Source organism: Sphaerodactylus townsendi, linkage group LG01 (assembly GCF_021028975.2).
Source record: "Sphaerodactylus townsendi isolate TG3544 linkage group LG01, MPM_Stown_v2.3, whole genome shotgun sequence".
NCBI lineage: Eukaryota > Metazoa > Chordata > Lepidosauria > Squamata > Sphaerodactylidae > Sphaerodactylus > Sphaerodactylus townsendi.
The window spans coordinates 28,296,154-28,314,461 of NC_059425.1; the positions used below are offsets into that span (position 1 = coordinate 28,296,154).

The 18,308-nt window shown below is 44.3% G+C and overlaps 1 protein-coding gene across 1 annotated transcript in view; it reads left to right on the forward strand.

Moving 5' to 3' along the window:
- Positions 1 to 18,308, forward strand: part of LOC125437166 (nuclear GTPase SLIP-GC-like) — a 33,612-nt gene that overhangs the window by 8,353 nt on the left and 6,951 nt on the right. Inside the window, exons 6-14 of the mRNA XM_048504575.1 lie at positions 895 to 978; positions 2,801 to 2,915; positions 5,274 to 5,407; positions 6,045 to 6,209; positions 7,076 to 7,233; positions 7,577 to 7,719; positions 10,700 to 10,804; positions 16,782 to 16,918; positions 17,697 to 17,787. Of these exons, the coding sequence (XP_048360532.1) occupies positions 895 to 978; positions 2,801 to 2,915; positions 5,274 to 5,407; positions 6,045 to 6,209; positions 7,076 to 7,233; positions 7,577 to 7,719; positions 10,700 to 10,804; positions 16,782 to 16,918; positions 17,697 to 17,787 (1,132 nt within the window). The remainder of the gene's footprint in view (positions 1 to 894; positions 979 to 2,800; positions 2,916 to 5,273; positions 5,408 to 6,044; positions 6,210 to 7,075; positions 7,234 to 7,576; positions 7,720 to 10,699; positions 10,805 to 16,781; positions 16,919 to 17,696; positions 17,788 to 18,308) is intronic.

Consider the following 18,308-nt stretch of genomic DNA (forward strand, 5'->3'; position numbering starts at 1 on the left):
CCAAACTCACCTTGCTGTCCTTCCCCCAACTCTAGCCACACCTTTCAACCCCCACCCCAACACTCACCTTGCCACTCTCCTCCTCCTCAACCCCAAGCCACTCCTCTCCACCCTTCCCCCACTCCAACCCCCACCTTGCCACCCTCCCCCACCCCACCCCACCTCATGCCACTCCTCTCCCTCTACCCGTATCCTCACCTTCCGACCTACCCCAAGCCTCACCTCTCCCACCCTCAAGCCACAGAACCAGACCCAGGTAAGTGGGGCACTGTGAGGAAGGGTGGGGTGGGGGCTGCTACAACCCCAGTAAAGCCCATTGTGGGGGGAGATGCTTCCCCTTCGACCCTTTGCTAGGGACCATTGCCTCTCCCCTGCAATGGGCTTTGCTGCTAGTATTCTTTTATGTTACTTTATTAATATCTTACCAACAATGGGCATTAATTCCCCCATTGCTTTCTCTCACAAATTGGTGTCCCCTCCCACACTGCTACCAATTCCACCAGTTCCTGAAGGGTCATTTGTCTCAGACACTTCAATGGTAATTGGTGTCCCCCGCCCCCTCACACACTGCTACCAATTACCATTGCAGTATCTGAGACAAACTGGCAGAATTGCTGGGTTTTGGCAGTTCTTTGTTCTGGCTATCAGTGGTACTGTGGGGAAGTGACCCACAGGGAAATTTTCCTGAAAGTTTAATAGACAATCCACCCGATCAGTTCAGTGGAGTTTCGGTCAGTGGTGGGATTCATCAGGTTCACACCACTTCGGCAGATCTGGTTGTTAAAATGGTGCTTGTAAACAACCTGTTGTTAAATTATTTGAATCCCACCACTGGTTACGGTTAGATATATAACTGTGCACTACCTGTGATTCTGCTGATCTTTCCAAACACAGATTAAGAATGAGCATGATGCCATTTTAGAGAGGAACCAAGATGTGAAGAACAAGAAAGAGAAAAGCATTATGCAGAAGCTGAAGGTAAGTTCCCCGCATGAAGTCCTAGATTAGAACCTTGTAGCTCCAACTCATGTTTGGTCTTCTGTGCTGAACACATGGCTTATGGTTTATTAGAGAAAGAAATTTCTGGAACTCCTTTCCTATGAACTGGTCATTACGAGGGGAAAGCACAACATCTTGTGCTCAGTAAATTTCAGGGTTTTTTTTAAACCCAGAATTTTTGGTAAAGCCGAATAAAGCCAATGCCAATCAGCTTAATTTGGCTGTTATTGAAAATGTTCAAGTTAAAAATCCTGAAACCTGATTTTTTTTTAGTTCTTCCACCTGCCATTTCGTAAGCCTTCATAGTTTATCACAGCTAGCTGGAGGAGAATTCTTGACTGGGTTCAGGAGCTAATGAATGATTTCTTAAAGAAAGGGGTAGGCTGATTCCGCATGGGCCAAAAACAGCGGTGTGAAAATGGTGTGAAAACAGTATAAACCCTTTTACACCGTTTTAAACCCTTTTACACCATTTTCACACCATTTTCACACTGCTGTTTTTGGCCCATGTGGAATCAGCCATAGTGTCAACCACCTTGACTAAGACAATTTGTGGCTCTGATTTATTTCAATGGGAATGAACTCCTCCGGACTTATCTGGAGCAGGGAGCGGACCAGTTGCATGAATGACCTGGTGGTTCCTGTTGTCATGTGCCTCTGATTTCTGTAGCTGAGGAGGCTGTGGCGGAGGCAGTCAGGAGGTCAGCAGCAGGGAGCTGCCTTTTTGCAGCTCAAGGAACAAATGATGCCTTGATACATCTCTGAGATATTGTAGCAGCAAGTTTAGGGCTGGTGCAGGACCTAAAGGGTTCCATGTGTCTACCTTGGGTAGAGAAGGAGTATGGGCATGCATAATCAAAGACCAACAAGGGCAGGAAGAAGTTCACCAGAGCCTCATTTTCTAGACTTATCAGGAAGAAGCGCCACACATAGTTCTTGAACATGAGTGGGCTGGTCACCAAAGCACACGAGGACCCTAGCCCATGTCTTGGAGAGATTCTTCTGTACCATGAAGTTCCTTTTAATTTTTTAAGTATATATTGCACGGATTTCAAGTTCTATATACAGCCATGTAAAAAGAGATTTCAATTCCATAAGATAAGCTAGATAAATGGTTCATGTTGCCTACCCTATTCTTGGAGCGGTTCTTCTGGTCCATGGTCTTATAAGACATTAAAAGGTTCTGCCAATCCTGGCAGGTGTATGAGATGGCCTCCTTTTACTCTGCCATTGGCCCCTCTGGCCCCCTCATTGGTGATTGTGACACAGAGTTTAATGTGATGGGCTATGTAGAAGAATATATGATCCTGACAGATGTAGAGCTGGTTACAATCCTTTTAACCTTGGCTAAATTGGCTATTGCTGACAAGTCAGAAAAAGTTAAAATCCTCAATGGATTCATCATTCATGAAATATGGTGCTTTTGATTGAATAGACATACTATCAGAGCTCTTAAAGTATTTTTTTCTAATGCTTCTAATAAGTTCACAGAACTTTGTAATGCTCGTAAAGTTTTGAAACTACCAAGATATGGAAATAAATTCTCTGGATGTTTTTATTATAAGCAACTGACATTACTTTTTTCTTTCTGTCTTAATTGGCATATATTGTATTTTGAAAACTAAAACTTGAAAATGGAGAAAGCAAACATTTCATATTTTGTGCTAGAGTAGAGGGCTGCTTGACACTAAAAAGGAAAGGACAGGTGAGGGATTATTCCTTTCTGTTCGAGATCTGCTGTAGGTGCTACAGCAAAAAGAGGGAACATTTTTGTAAAAATCTTTTAATTTGTGTCTTTCAGAGAAAGCTGCCACCTGATGCAGAAGTCCTTAACAAGCCAAAATTGGTTTATACAGTTTGTGCCCAAGAATTCTGGAAAGAATCTCCGTTAAAGATCCTCAGTCAGGAAGAAACAGGTGATGAAATCCCTGACAAGATAGTGAAACCTTGTTCATCTCCATGGGTTTTCTGTGCAGTCCCACATTGGGACTGCGCTAGTGCAGGCCTGCCATGGAAAGGGCTTCAAGCTTTTTCTCTGCTTTGCAGCTCTGAAGAGCACTCCCTCCCCTTGGGAGGGAAGATTCCTGCCCAAATGGTCACTTGATGGGAGGGGGAGGAGTTCCTTCAGTTATTTTGTTGCTGCCACGGTGGAGATAAGTTCTTTGGTGTTGGTGACTTTTTTCTCTTTTACCATGGATGTTGAAAAGAGCTCTGCCTTTTTTCAGGAAGTTTTTCCTTTAGCTCTGCTGATTCTTTACCTCATATCAGGCCTCCGTCCTGTGAGGTGGTTTTCTTTGGGCCTTTCCCCACTTTTCCCTATGCCGCCGTCGCTGCGCGCTGCTCTTAGTGCACGGCATCCCTGGCACGCGCCCGGGTGTCCCCATGACCCTGTGCGGGGTCATCAAAAGGCGCCGTTTTCTCCAGCGCCAGGGATGCCGCGCGCTGAGGGGGCGCAACAGCGGCAGCGTCGGGGCGGCTGCGCTGTCGCCGCCCCTCTCGTGGGGAGTGCCGGGAGACCCTGCGCTACTCTCCTCAAGTAGCGCGGGGCTTAAGGTAAGTGGTGAAAGGCCCTTTGTCAAAATTATGGGTTCTTTCTTTTCTACTATGCAAGTTGGGAAGGGCTCTGTCCTTCTTTCACCAAGTTCTTGCTTCAGTGCTGGTGACATTTCCCCCCTCACATCAGGCCCTGTGGGGCATTTTCATTAGCATTTTTCAAGATCTGTGTGACTTATACTTTCAATATGGCTAATACTTTAGTCATAAAACTTGCTGCCTGGTTCCATCTTAATCTTCTTCCGAAACTCCTGTGCCTTTCTCCTAACTGAAGGCCAGGCAGGTTAGGAACTGTAGGTGGTTCTGTATGGAACTTCCCCTCAGGAAAAGAGGGGAGGAAAATTGGCTCAGTTGGTCATAAGTTTTTGCTCCATTGTTCCCTTGAAAATGAAGGTGGCTACCTTTATGGCAACACATCACTACCAAATTGCCTGGGAACGATGTGCCTCTGCCAGACAATCCTAAGGCTCTTGAAAAGGTTCAGTTTTGGCAAGCAGCAAATTAGCAATGCTTGACATATCTTTGGCTCTGCAAATTCCAGATGGAGACATCCATGTCAAAGTCTTTGGGTACCTCACCCAAATCCTAAAATAACAAGCAGAGGTATTTTCCTTCTCCATTCCTTTAAAAGCTGGCAGTACAAGCGGCCCGATTCCAATGCTTCACAACTGAATCAAAGCTGCCCTGTCTTCCTTCAACTCCATGCCAAATGTTTACTAAAAGTGGGAGAAGTCAGGGATGTCTTCTCCTGGGAATCAGCCCAGAAGAAGGACTTCTGCCTTCTGACAACATGTTGGTTCCTTTTCTCATAGACTGTCCCAACTGCTGTCATTTTGGGAAGCCATTACTGATTACAATGGGTTTCTTTCTTTTGAAGATGGTAAAGCTGGGCTACCATTTGGAACTGTTTTGGTGCTAGTTTTTTCTCTGAGTACCAGTATGCCGCCTGTCAGACACTTCCATTGCTGTTCCAGGCAGTTCAGTCCTTACACTCTAAGGGGGTGATCAGGGAAGCCCCTGCTGACCACAGGGCATCAGGGATATTCCCTTGTTCTTTTTTCCTAATTACTCAGAAGTCTGGTGAGAAAGTCTGGAGTTATAATCTGATGAGCAGTCCACATGGGGCAGTGGGTGGTGGACCTTGAATAGATTGCAAAGTCCAATCTAATAGGATTGCATAAGAACGTGACATGAGAACCCTGCTGGATCAGACCACTGATTCATCCAGTCCAGCAGACTATATTGCACAGTGGCCTACTGGATATCCTAGAGGGCCAACCAATGGGACATAAAATCCAGGTCTTTCCCTTGATGTTGCCTCCTTGTGCTGGAATTCAGAAGTTTACTGTAATCATCTGGTTGTGGTGGGCTTTCCGGGCTGTGTGGCCGTGGTCTGGTGAACCTTGTTCCTAACGTTTCACCTGCATCTGTGGCTGGCATCATGTTACTGTAATCATGTTTAGAAATCATCAAACAGAAGTAAATTTGAGGCTGACAAGGCTCAGAAGTACCGCCATCTAGTTTATCATCAGCTCTTATTTGACTTGAAGGCTATTATGTGAATTTATAGAATCAAACAGAAATAAGTCTCCATTTTTATGTTACCAAAGTTTGTCACAATTTGCAATTCTAAGAAATGCTTTAAAGGGAAGAATCTTCAGCGAAAAAAATTGATAAGAATATTTCTTGCTGTTTGCATGTTTTATTTTTTAATGTCTCAGAGATACCAGAACTGAGAGACTATGTCAAGATGATCTATCTGAAGGAGAAGCAGAAACTGGTGAAAGATTATGTGACTGAAGCATGGGGCATTCTCAGGCTGGCTAAAAACGCTGGTACCAACTCACAACCTGAGGTATGAGCATAGAGCTTCTAGAATCAGAAAACAAACAGCCAGGTAGAATTAATCAGCTAAGAGTCTAAGTGTGCAATCCTGAGCTCTTGTCAGGTGGGGATGGCGCTGCTGTGGTGTCAATCTGTCCTCTCCAAGAGGGCTTTTCAGTGGCACAGAGAGTCAAACACCCACCCACCCTGCTGTTGAAAATCTCTCATAAGGCTTACTAGACTTACACCATTCAGAAAGGTGGCATTAACTCCAAGCCCCAGGCACTGGCGTTCCACTCCCTGCCATTCCTCTGGAATACCCCCACTACACAATGGAGCTGGTGGGGATGCAAGAGTGCTGACCTGGTGCTCTGTGCCATGTCTGGCCGCCGTGGAGGCCCATGGCGCACTCACCCCTCATCCATAGTAATTCCCCCTGGGAGTGTAAATTTGCTGGTGCTGCCTCCAGACATTGATGGCCCCCCCTCCCCCCCCGGATTGGCGCATAAGAGTCCTGCCATCAAAGATTACCTGGTGAATTCCCTTATGTTTCTTTTCTGTACTCTTCCCACCAACTCCGCACAACTGAATTCTCTTTGGGCTCATTGCATCACCATGAATTAATTATTACCTTGATGGAGAGGGTTTTTTTTTTGTTACTCTTGTAGGACTTGGTGTTTCGGAAAATTGTTGTGGAAGAATTAATAAAGAAGGAAATCGACTCTTTGGAGAAAGCCCTTCAAAAATGTTCTGATGAGATACTGCAGCCTCTGTGTAGAGGCGTGGAACAAGCCAAAAGGAGATATAAGAAAACTGTCCTTCAGATGCTCACAGTAAGGAAAATCCTTTTTTGGCAGTATTGTGTCCTGAATGGATAATTTGGCAAACATCCGTTGTAAGATGCAGCAATTGAAATGATATGTGATAAACTGGGCCTAAAGTTGGCAAAGAACATGCCCTTTGAAATCTGATAACACTTGTGGAACACTAGATTTTAATTTGCTGTATACAGTATTAAGAGAAGTATTGCAAAGTCATGGTATTATTTGTAGCAAGTTCTGAAATGAGGAAAGTTAACCTTATCATTTATGATGAACATGCTGAATAGCAAATAACTGCTTAATGATATAGAGTATGGCTGTTGTCCATTTTGGCTGAGGTCTCAAACTACCGCACCACCGCCACACAGCCTTGAAAACCCACACATTCAGTTGATTTTGGCCGTGGAAGCCTTCAACAAGATGCAGGTTAATAGCTTGGATTCAGAACAGCATTCCCACCTTTGGTCAGAGGAACATAACAATAAAATAAAGAATTTCCACAGGGAACAGTGTTTCTGCCTGTGCAACACAATTTTCCTGCCTTTTCCCTCCTGCAGCAGCTCAAAAGGCTCTGCCAAATCTTGGGTGCTGCATGGGGAACTTACTCCATGGGGAGAAATTTTTGTCCCTGTGGAAATGCTGTTCTGAATTCAATCTTTGAATCATATTTTGCCAAAGCTGATGATCCTTTACATTCTTATTGACATGTAGGAAGAGAGAATGATATAAATGCAGTTGAAGAAAACCTTGAATTTATACGTTGAATTTCCTTTGTCCTTCCTTATATCTTCTAGAATTTTTATCACTGTTTAAAAATTAGTAAGTAGCATTTAACAGGGATTTTAATCTAATTCCCTTCATTAATATCCTGTTTGTAGAGAGTTGATGGATACCGGGGTTATCACAAGACCCTGAAAGCAGTGTTCTTGAAGGATGGAATATATGCCTCTAAGAAATTTGCACGCATTGATTTCAATGAAAGCCTTGCCAAGCCCCTCTATGATGAAATTGATAGCATTTTTGGAGGTATCTTCAGGTAATAGAACCTTGTACCTGTTCTGTATATTAGGACATTGTTTGAATGATGTTTTATCCTGCCATCTGTTAGGATATGTGTGGCCCTTCTGTAGCTTCCACCCTGATATCTTTCCAGTGTTGTAAAAGATAAAAGCCCACTTTGGTTCTCTGTCTGTCTGTCTGTCTGTCTGTCTGTCTGTCTGTCTGTCTGTCTGTCTGTCTGTCTGTCTGTCTGTCTGCTCTTTTAAGGAAAATTTTTAAAAGCTTCTACCCTGATATGGCATTTGCTCATCTGCTGTTCAGAGCATGAAAGGGGGAAGTGGACAAATTCGTTCTTAATGCTAACCCTGCTATTCCAACAGAACCCAACATACCACAAGATCCAGTCTGTGGTCTCACCTGAAAATATTTAAAAATGAGGTGAAGAAAAAGATACTCAAAACTGGAAAAGTCAACTCCCTGCCAAGTGATAACAGCAAGATTTGTATGTTCATTCAAGAAGTAAGTTTATATTGTGAAGGAAAATGCAGGTAATTGGATCCCTTCCAGTCCGGTTCCTGTGCTGGCCACGGGAGTAAGATGGTACTGGTCGCAGTTGTGAATGAACTCTGGCTTCACTTGGACAGGGGTGGTTAGGCACTGTTGGTGTTGTTAGACCTCACCACAGCATTCAACATAGTAGATCACGACCTTTTGGTCCAATGCCTCACTGATATCGGAGTTTGGGGGTCTGCCTTGTGCTGGCTGGCCTCATTTCTCTGAGACGGGACTGCTGGTGACGTTGTGGGAAGAGAACTCCAGACGCCACCCCATAGTCTGTGGAGTGCCGCAGGGAGCGATCCTTTCCCCAATGCTTTTCAACATCTAGATGCACCCCCTGGCAAGTTTGGTCCAGAATTTTGGGCTGCAGTGTCACCAACATGCTGATGACACCCAGCTTGTGTTCACAATGGAGGGCAGTCCATCTTCGGCCCCTGGAGCTCTCCAGCATTGTTTAGAGGCCGTGACTGGTTGGTTGAGAGCAAGTCGGCTGAAGTTAAATCCTGCAAAGACAGAGGTTCTATGGCTAGGTTGGGGGGAACAACTGGTGGACTTTTGCCTGCCTATGCTGGATAGCGAGGTATTACACCTAGCCTCATCCATCAAAAACCTGGGAGTAACCTTGGGCCCGGTGCTATCACTGGAGGCCCAGGTTGCTCAGACTGCCTGGGCAGCATTCCATCATCTGTGACAGGCACGGCAACTGGCCCCATACCTCTCCCGTTCTGACCTGGCCACAGTGATCCATGCAACAGTGACCTCCAGATTTGACTATTGTAACACACTTTATGCTGGTCTGCCTTTGACTGTGGTCCAGAAACTTAAACTTGTTCAACATGTGGCAGCCAGGCTCCTTACTGGGGCATCTAGCCAGGACCATCTTGTCACTCTCGATCCATTAAGAGAGTGACAAGATTTAGAATGACAAGGATAATGGCAAATACGGAGCACTGAAGAAGGCATCGAAAAGCTTTAGTTACGCGACTAGCTTCTGCTTGCTGAATTTTTTGCTTGCTGAATTTTTCTCCGCATTGCAACAAGGCTCCTTTAAATGGACTCCAGAAGGAGATCACGTAAGATTTCAGCCACGTATCCAGAATAACAACATACTCTTGAAGAATAAGAACTTTGTAAATGTCAGGATAATACCCTATGACTGTGGATTTGGATACAAATATATGAAGAGTAGGACTAATACGTTGGACTGTTTTGAGTGTGCACTAAACTGAGAGTGAACTGTTTAGCACGCGTGAAGAAATTACAGCACTCCTTCCAAGGAAGTCTATTTGGAATAGAAATACAAATAAGCATTGTTGCACTTGTATTTTATGTATGATTAGAAATCTAAGAGGGTAATACATTGAATGCCACTTTAGCAGCATACGTGTGTCTTGTATAATTTCTCCGGTCCATTTTTTGACCAGGGCTTTTACAGCCCTGGCCCCTGTCTGGTGGAACAGGCTTCTAGGGAGATCAGGGCCCTGTGGAACTTACAAAGTTTCCGCAGGGCCTGCAAAACGGACCTGTTCCGCCAGGCATTCAGCCAGCCGGGTTGATAGTCTGACCCCCATTACATCTACGCCTCCTGTGGGCATGGTAGGGATGGGTGGGTTTTGTCACCATATGCTGCTATATAGTTCCCACTTTATAGAATATTCTGGTTTTGTGTTTTAATTATGATAGGTTTTTATTGCGATTATATTATAATAAATTACTGTATTTTGTGTCGTTCACTGCCCTGAGCCCTTCAGGGGAGGGTGGTCAAAAAGTCTAAAATATAAACAAACAAACAAATAAATAACAGAGGGAAGAAAACAAGGAAGAAAGGATCATCAACACATTTCCCCAGACATGTTTGTAAATTATATAAATGGGTAGAGTAACAGTATATCAACACTGCACTCCACCTACGAGCACTGTATGCAAATCTCCATGAATTTCCTATGCCAGAGCTGGCAACTCTATGGCAGACAATTCCATTGGTTGTAGAGCAGCAGCCTAAGAGCCCTTATGCTGTGCTCAGAGGAAGCAGGAGGACAGAGGAAGCAGGAGGTTCACAACTCAAGACTTTCAGGCTTTATAAATCCAAACCAGTTCCTAGAAAGCAGCATGAAGTGAAAGAAGTACAGGATTCAAGGGTCTCCAACCTTTCTGAAACTGCAGGCTCATGTGGAATTCTGATGTGACATTTTGGGAGCAGCAACAAAATGGCTACTACAAAATGGCTTCCACAGAAGGCAGGGTGTAAGGGTCTGCTATTCCAGTCAACAATAAGATTCAAGGAAGGTTTAAGAGCTTTATTTGGAACTGTGCCAGCTCAACGGCCAGATAGCCGAAACTGGGGTTTGACTCTCTGGCCCCTATATAGTTTGGCTCAACCCATAATCCCCCCACCCTTGCATTCCTCAAGTATCAGCATGAGAAAGGACAGTGGGAAAGAGACATTAGTTAGTTGCGAGCAATAGAAAGAGGCCCCGTGGCCTTGGGTGATAATAGCTGGGCCATCTGCATCAGAGCTGTAGACGTACGATCTGCCAGGCCAAGTATGGTGCAGGCCTGACGCAGAGCCAGCCACAAAATAATTGCCACAGCTTAGCTTCAGTAACATGGTGCAGATCTGTGATGGCAGCTGCAGTGCTGCCAAAGCAACATTTGAAAAAATCTGCACAGCCAATTAGAAGCCTTGTTGGGTAAAAACAAAACAAACAAACAAACTACTTGGTGGGCACCAGAAAAGGAGTCAACGAGGTCATCATGGCACCCACAGGTACCGTGTTGGGGATCTCTGACTTACTGAAAAAAATCTATGTCTGCATAAACTTTTGGGTGAAATTCTGTCAGTCTTTAAGATACTACTGGGCTCCTATTTTATTAACCCTAGTCTAAGATCATTTCTGTGATAAAAGGATTGAAAAATTCTAAAACAAATTAATTCCCTCAGGTAGACGCCATCCTGGAAGAACTAGAAAAATGGATTATCCAGAAGAAGATACTTATCTATCAAAGTCTTAGTAAGTCCATCCAAAGTGATCTCAAGCCCCATTATAAAGGTAAGAGATTTTCCAGTGGAATAGCTATAGATGGGAGTTTGAATTGATCTGTAATTTATTAGTTCAGATTGGCATTAATGCGAATCTGCAGAGAGATCTCTTTAAGGTTTCTGAAAGTGGTTGAAGCAAATTTCATTTGGGGGTTGTGCAAAACCTGATGGGGACTCCAGCACTGGTCTTACGTTTGTGATGGCTGAGCAGAAGAGTGGGGCCACAGCCTCACAATGGTGATGAGAAAAGAATGTGGGGCTTATCTTTGGCTTGCAGAAGAAGGAAAAGAGTTGGTTTTTGTACTCCACATTTCTCAGTTTAAGAGATCTCAAAGCAGTTTACAATCACCTTCTTTCCCCTTCCTGCAACAGACATCTTGTAAGATAGGTGGGGCTGAGAGCGTTCTGAGAGAACTGCAACTGGTCTACGGTTACTCAGGAGGCTTCTTGTGGAGTAGTGGGGAAGCAGACTTTGCTCACCAGATTAGAGTCAGCAGCTCTTAACCACTATACCACACTGGCTAGTACAGACAAGTGACAGGCTGGCAAGATGTGGCTTTGAGCCCAGATAGGGTGGAAACAGACTGGACCCTGGCCACCAGGGGAAGAGAACAGCATACAGGATTGGCTAGTCCCCTGTGAATCAGAGAACAGGGGAGGAGGGTCTTGCTGAGATTATGAGTTTGTCAGGATGCCTATAGATGGGGTGCTTTGGGGCTGCTTTGTGCTATGCTGTGGTTAACGGGTTGGATTGCTTTCTTGGCCTGGCTTCGCCAGGTGCTGGTCAAGGCCATGCACTGAGGAGTCAATGTCTGCTATCGAACTGTCTTCATAGTTTCACTATACTGTCCCCATGTGTGTGTGGGGAATGTGAATTCATATTATTGCTCTCTGCGTGGGAAAAGTTAGTTCTGGCTTTTCCCTGCTGTCCTACAGATCTCTACATGGAGTTTGTTTCAATTCTTGGGGATCTGACAGAGTTGCTCTTTCAGCTCCTGGAGATCTGAGAAGGACATGATTGAGACAGCTTCCCATTGATATATATGTTTTTATATAAAGACTTATTGAATTCAATTGACTTGTGGTGAAATGAAAATCCCAAGATGAGACTGTTTATTTCTCACATCGCCATCAATAATACTCAAGAACAGACATGTGCTGGGTGACTGAGTCTTTGCTCATAAATGTTGAAAAGATTGAAATGCAACCACAGATTTGCACAGATCATGACCTATTGCAGTGGTGGCGAACCTATGGCACTGGTGCCAGAGATGGCACTCAGAGCCCTCTCTGTGGGCACACACAAACAGAGTTTGTATTGTGGGGGGAAATCACCCCCCCAACACACGCATACATTTAGGCTGGCCTGGACCGCTGGACTCGATTATTAGCATTAAACCTAAGTTTTGGGGAAGCAGTGTAGGTAACCCTGTTAAGCACTGTTAAACCCCACTGATTTTCACGCAAAGAACAAAAGCGCGATCTTTTACCTGGGAGTAAGCTTGGTTGCTGGCAGTGGGGCTTGCTTCTGAGTAAACCCTCCTAGGGTCATGATTCACTCGTTCAAAGAGTTGCACGGTTGCTTCAAAGCAAAGCCACCGACTACCACCAAGCTTACTCCTGAGTAACGCACGCCTCAGAGCCAACCGTTTTTTCTAAACTAAAACCTCAGTATTCAGGTTAAATTGCCGTGTTGGCACTTTGCGATAAATAAGTGGGTTTTGGGTTGCAATTTGGGCACTCAGTCTCAAAAAGGTTCACCATCACTGACCTATTGGAAATAATGTTGAGACTGATCAAAAGTGGAAGAAGTTAGAGACTAGACCAGGGGTAGGGAACCTGCGGCTCGAGAGCCACATGCGGCTTTTCTGCCCTTGCACTCCGGCTCCACGAGCCGAGCTGCTGGCCCCATCCTTGCCCACCCTGCAGGCAGCAGGGCGGGCGCACCAACTGCTCGCAGCCGGCTGGGCTGCGCTGCGGGCTTCCCCTCTCGCCTGCCCCGTTGGAGCGGGGCGGGCGCTTTCCCAGCGGCCAGTGAGGCCGAGCCGCTGGCTCCATCCTTGTCCGCCCTGCAGGTAGCAGGGCGGACGCATCCATGTGCTTCTCAGAATGAGCGGAGTAAAAGGTAAAAAACCCCAATATATATAGTGTTATCTTTATTTTAAATGTCAAAAATTATTTGCGGCTCCAAGTGTTTTCTTTTCCCATGGAAAACGGGTCCAAATGGCTCTTTGAGTGTTAAAGGTTCCCTACCCCTGGACTAGACAATATTCATATGGTACAAAGGGAGGTTGTGAAAAGATGGAGAGAGGACTTAAGAGGAGTTCTTCAAAATCAATAAAACTGAAGGAATGCCTTTTATGATGGTTTGGGACACAGCATATATGTGAGGAAAGCTGATTGCAATAGCCATCTGAGCAGAAAAAAGATAAGCTACAAAAGATAAATGGAATAACAGAACAGTTAAAAATTATAGAAAAACAACATAAAACATCTCATGACAAAAATGTATTAAAGGAGATGAAACAGCTAAAAAGTCAATTTGATCCTTTTGAAACTGAAGAACTGCAAAAGAAACTTTGAATATGCAAATAAACCAGGAGTATTTTGGCCTGTTGTTTAAAAAAAGAAATAGAAAAAAGGACAATCATTAAACTAAAGAAGAATGACAAAATCACCTATAGAGAGAGAATCAAGACCAATTTATCCAATTCTAATCTGAACTGTATTAAGAAAAATATTAATACAGCATTAAATGAATATATCAGACTGATGCCTCTTGAGAAGTTTACTAAGGACCATGGCAAAATATTAAATGAGAACATATTAATTCAGGAAATGTCTTAAGCTACTAAGGATCTTTTGAAAAGGCAAAAAATTGTTTTCCTATGGAATATTATGAAAATGTGGAAAAGAAGCTAAAATTGCCATTACTTGCAGTCATGAACACAGTCGATTCTGCTGATAACCTACCACTTTCCTAGCAAGGAGGTCATATAACTTTGATCGAATCCCCACAGTCAATTAATCACCTGATACTCACACAAAATATCCAGGTTTCAGGAAGAACTCCCCACTGCCTGATCGCCGAACATGGATTCATCCTGGTTCTGGGGCTCCCCCTTATCATGTGTTCTTTAAGAACCTGCATGGAAGTGAACCTTTTTAAAAAACACGCGCTGAACCCAGATTGGTGGGGAGGTTCGGGGGTTGAATCTAGATTTAATTTCCTGCCGTAGATTTAATTTCCCACCTTCCAGCCAATCAGAGCGCAGTGGGCTATGCTCGAAGTGTGAGCAGCCCCTTTTTTTTGTTTCGCACTGGTGGAGGCTACATTGAAACATGGCTGCATGGTACATGATTTCTGTGCCAACTGTAAACTAAAATTAGACTTTTGTGCCAGCGCAGCTGCATGGGTAAAGAGTTCCGAAGCCACACATAAATGTAGCTTAGCGCGAAAAACAGCTACCATCTTATCTATGTATGCGTATGGTGATGTAGCTGTGCAAAAAAAAAGTTTTAAAAAAATTCCCGCCCCAACACAGTGCAATAGCCAATCAGGATGAGGAAGAAAGAGCCACTGAGCAGATCGTGGGGAGTGCTGCACTGTTTGAAAGCATGATAGACATGGATGTCCTCATTACACACACGTTGTAATGGGGAGGGTGAAACCGTGATGAAAAGGTGCCATTTACTTTGTAACCTGGTTTAGGGTTGGTAAATACTATAAACATTCGTTAAAATTTGGATTCGGATTTTTTTGGCATATAATTATCTGTATACTTGAATTAGACACGTAACATTTTTGGATGTGTCCGAATTTTCGGGCAAATCCGAAAATTTCAGGTCATTTTGAATTTTTTTGTGGTTTGGGTTTTTTCACGTTTTGGCCTCCAGGGGGCCCATTTTTACAGCTAGCAGCACTGAAATTTCAGGGTATCATCTGGGGAAGTTTCATTTGGGGGAAATAAGTTATAGACCCACAAAGGGTATGCTCCATCTCCCATTGTTTCCAATGGGAGCTCACAGGAGATGGGGGCTACCCATTTGAGTGTCCATAACTTTGGCATCCCTGAACCTAACTTCACCAAACTCAGATGGTATCATCAGAACAGTCTCCAGGTGATACCCTGAAATTTTGGTGTCACTAGCCTTAAAATGCACCCCTGAAAGGAACCCCAAGAACTTTGCCCAAGATTCTCTGTTCTGCAGTGGCTTGGCTCCACTGTAGCCAATGGGAAATTTCTGAATGTGTAAGCAGGCTGCACATTTTGGAAGATGGAGGCATCAGACTTTCAAGGTGGCTCCAGGAGGCCCTCCTGGTAATAGCATCCAGGCTTGGTCAACTTTGTTTCTGGGGGTTCAATTTTATGGGCCCCCAAAAAGCTTGTTTTGTTTCCCTGCTCCTGCATGTGAAGCCTGCTATCTGGGTTCTCTCAGAACTCTCAGAACTCACACCACCCACCCACCCCCAGAACCAAAGCACACCAAGCTTGGATGATATTACCAGGAGGTCTCTTGGGGCCAACTTGAAAGCCTGGAGCCTCTATCTTCAAAAATGTGCAGCCAGTGCTTACACACTCAGAAATTTCCCAGAATCTGCCAGGTTCTTCAGCAAGTTCTGTGGTGGAAAAAATACTTTCCCCACCATAGACTTCAATGGGGCTTTCTATTGCGCCCAGCTGGCTCTGTGGTAGAGGTTTCAATGGGAGGCAGTCTGGTGGGGGGTTTGCTCTGGGTGGGGGCATTTCCTTCAGGGCTGCTGGTGTGAGTCTCCTGAAAGGAACCAGCCAAATTTGCTAAAGTTTGTGTGGGAGAGGAAAATGCCACGGGCACCCAGTTGAAGGTGAACCTGATGCCCACAGCATTTGCCCCTCTAAGTATGTATACTAAATAGTGAGCTACAGTATTAATAAATGATTTTCTTATTGAAGAATTACAAATTGAAAAAGGTACATATGAAGGATGTCCCTAGTCTCCACTTTTGTTCAACTTAGTAGAAGTGGTATTCACATTTTATTTTGGGTACAAAAATAGATGATGAAGAATTCAAGATCAAAAGTTGTTAAGATCATGCACATGGAGCAATTTGAATGCTCTAAAGAAGCACTAAGTAGATGCAAAGTTGGTTGTTATGATCTCACATACGTGGCATCATTGTGGAAGTAGCTCACATTTTTCTTCACATGTATTGCCTCTTCGGAGAGCTGCATGTACCTTTAGTATCTTTGGCTGTCAGTGGCTCTGATGAGGCATAACTGCACATGGAAGCAAAGTGAGCAGGAGGTTTGCAGAACAAATTATTGCCGAAGTCCTCTGATCACTCTCTAGTTAAGCAGTGCTCTACACACACACCCCTCAAAAAACAAACCCTGTGTTTCCCATCATGCTTTGTTCTCAGGGTTCTCCCCCATCTGCTTTCTCTTGCAAGCAAGGCTGTTTCTACAGCCCCTGCTGTCCCTGGCACAACTGCTTAAGCTTTGATTCCTATGACTTAATAAAGAGGTGCAGTGTAACACCCAACTGCTTTCTGTGTTTATGATTACCTTGTTTTGTGAATCATGGCAGTGCTGGGCATCATCATAGTACTGTGTAATAGAGTCATAAGTTGAAAATAAGAAAAATAGCTTGAAAGAAAAGGATTGAAATGGCACAAGTAGTTTCAATTTAGTCTTATGTGAAAAAGATTATTATGAGTTGATCTTCTGGTATCCAATTAGTTTATCACTTGGTCTCCAAGAATGGCCAGCCAGGTGACTGGGAAATCGATTTTCCAAATGGGACAAAAGAAATGACCACCCATTGCTTAAATGCATTGCATAGGCTAATGATAGGTCAGTTCCTTTTCTCTGCCCCACATCTACTGATAACTTCATTGGACAAAAATTGAGAGGGGGGGGGAGCTTGGTCCCTGCTACAATAACAATTTAACCACATCAAAACCTTCTCAGTTTTGCTCACATTATTAACTATACTTCCTTCCTCAGCGGCCTCAAGTCTTAGGGGTACTGGAAGCTGTGAGGGGATGAAGCGAATCATCATTGAAGGCACTGACAACAAGGTAAAGGAACTGCTGTTTGAGAGGGCCACATCCAAGATGGAGAGCCAGTTCCACGAACTGAAGGTAAGTAGTTGTTTGCATTGATGATAACCACAGCTTGTCCAGAATGCCTACTGTACAAGAGCTGTTTCTGGCACAGATCATTGTGAGTGTCGCGGTCACCACTTTAAAGCCCCCTCCCCCCCGAAAAAAAAGAATGGCAGGTGCTTGAGCATCTTTCATTTCCATTCACCTCAGTGGAGTTTTGTTCAAAAGCTTCTGCTGGCATTCATTCAGTTGTTCAAATTAAGCAAAATGTGTTCAGCTACCAGAGATAATGCTGAATATTATGAAGGACCAAAAAAATCAAATGCTGGACTGGGTGGAAGGTGGTGGTGGATCGTCTTCTTAGGGAATTGCATTGTCATTCTTCCACTTTTTTGACTATAAAATTATGTGGGGGATTTTGACTATGCAATTTTTTGGAAATCGTTTCTAAGAAAAGAAGTTTTGTGGTTGGTCATGAAGAGCTAATTGAGAACATTCTTAGGGTGAAACCCCCCCCCCACATTCCCAAATGCAAAGGCTGTGGGCATTCCGCTGACAGTTTCTTGATAGACATGTGCGGCTGCCTTTTGCTGAGGTAGTCTGTTGGTCTGTGTGGCTCACTATTGTCTGTTTTGACGTGGTACTCCAAGGTCTCAAGCTGAAGTTTTTTCTCAGCTCTGCGTCTTTTTCACTGGAATTGCTAAGCACTGAAGCTTGGATGTCAGGCCTATAAACCTGATATTCTATCACTCAGCTATGGCCCGTTCCTGATTTATTACTAACAGTTTTATATGTGGCATCCTGTTTCTTCCAGGAATACATCTTGCAGGAGCTGAAGAAAAAAATTTCCACTTTATTCAGTCTGGTCTTCTTGCAACAGGATTGGGTTCCTGTACACTTGGCAGGTACAAATGAACACATGAGGATTCCTTATAATGAATCAGGTCCTTGGTCTCTCATCGCCAGCACTGTCAACTCTGAACGGCAGTGGCTATTCAAGGGTCTCAAGTCAAGGTCTTTCGCATCACCTGCTGCTTGGTCCTTTAAATGGAGATGCTCAGGGTTGAACCTGAGGCCTTTAAGCAGATGCTTGAGGGTCATGTGGGAACGCATGGAACCATGTTTGCTGAGACATAAGAACATAAGAACATAAGAACTAGCCTGCTGGATCAGACCAGAGTCCATCTAGTCCAGCATTCTGCTACTCGCAGTGGCCCACCAGGTGCCTTTGGGAGCTCACATGCAGGATGTGAAAGCAATGGCCTTTTGCTGCTGCTGTTCCCGAGCACCTGGTCTGCTAAGGCATCTGCAATCTCAGATCAAGGAGGAACAAGATTGGTAGCCAGAGATTGACTTCTCCTCCATAAATCTGTCCAAGCCCTTTTTAAAGCTATCCAGGTTAGTGGCCATCACCACCTCCTGTGGC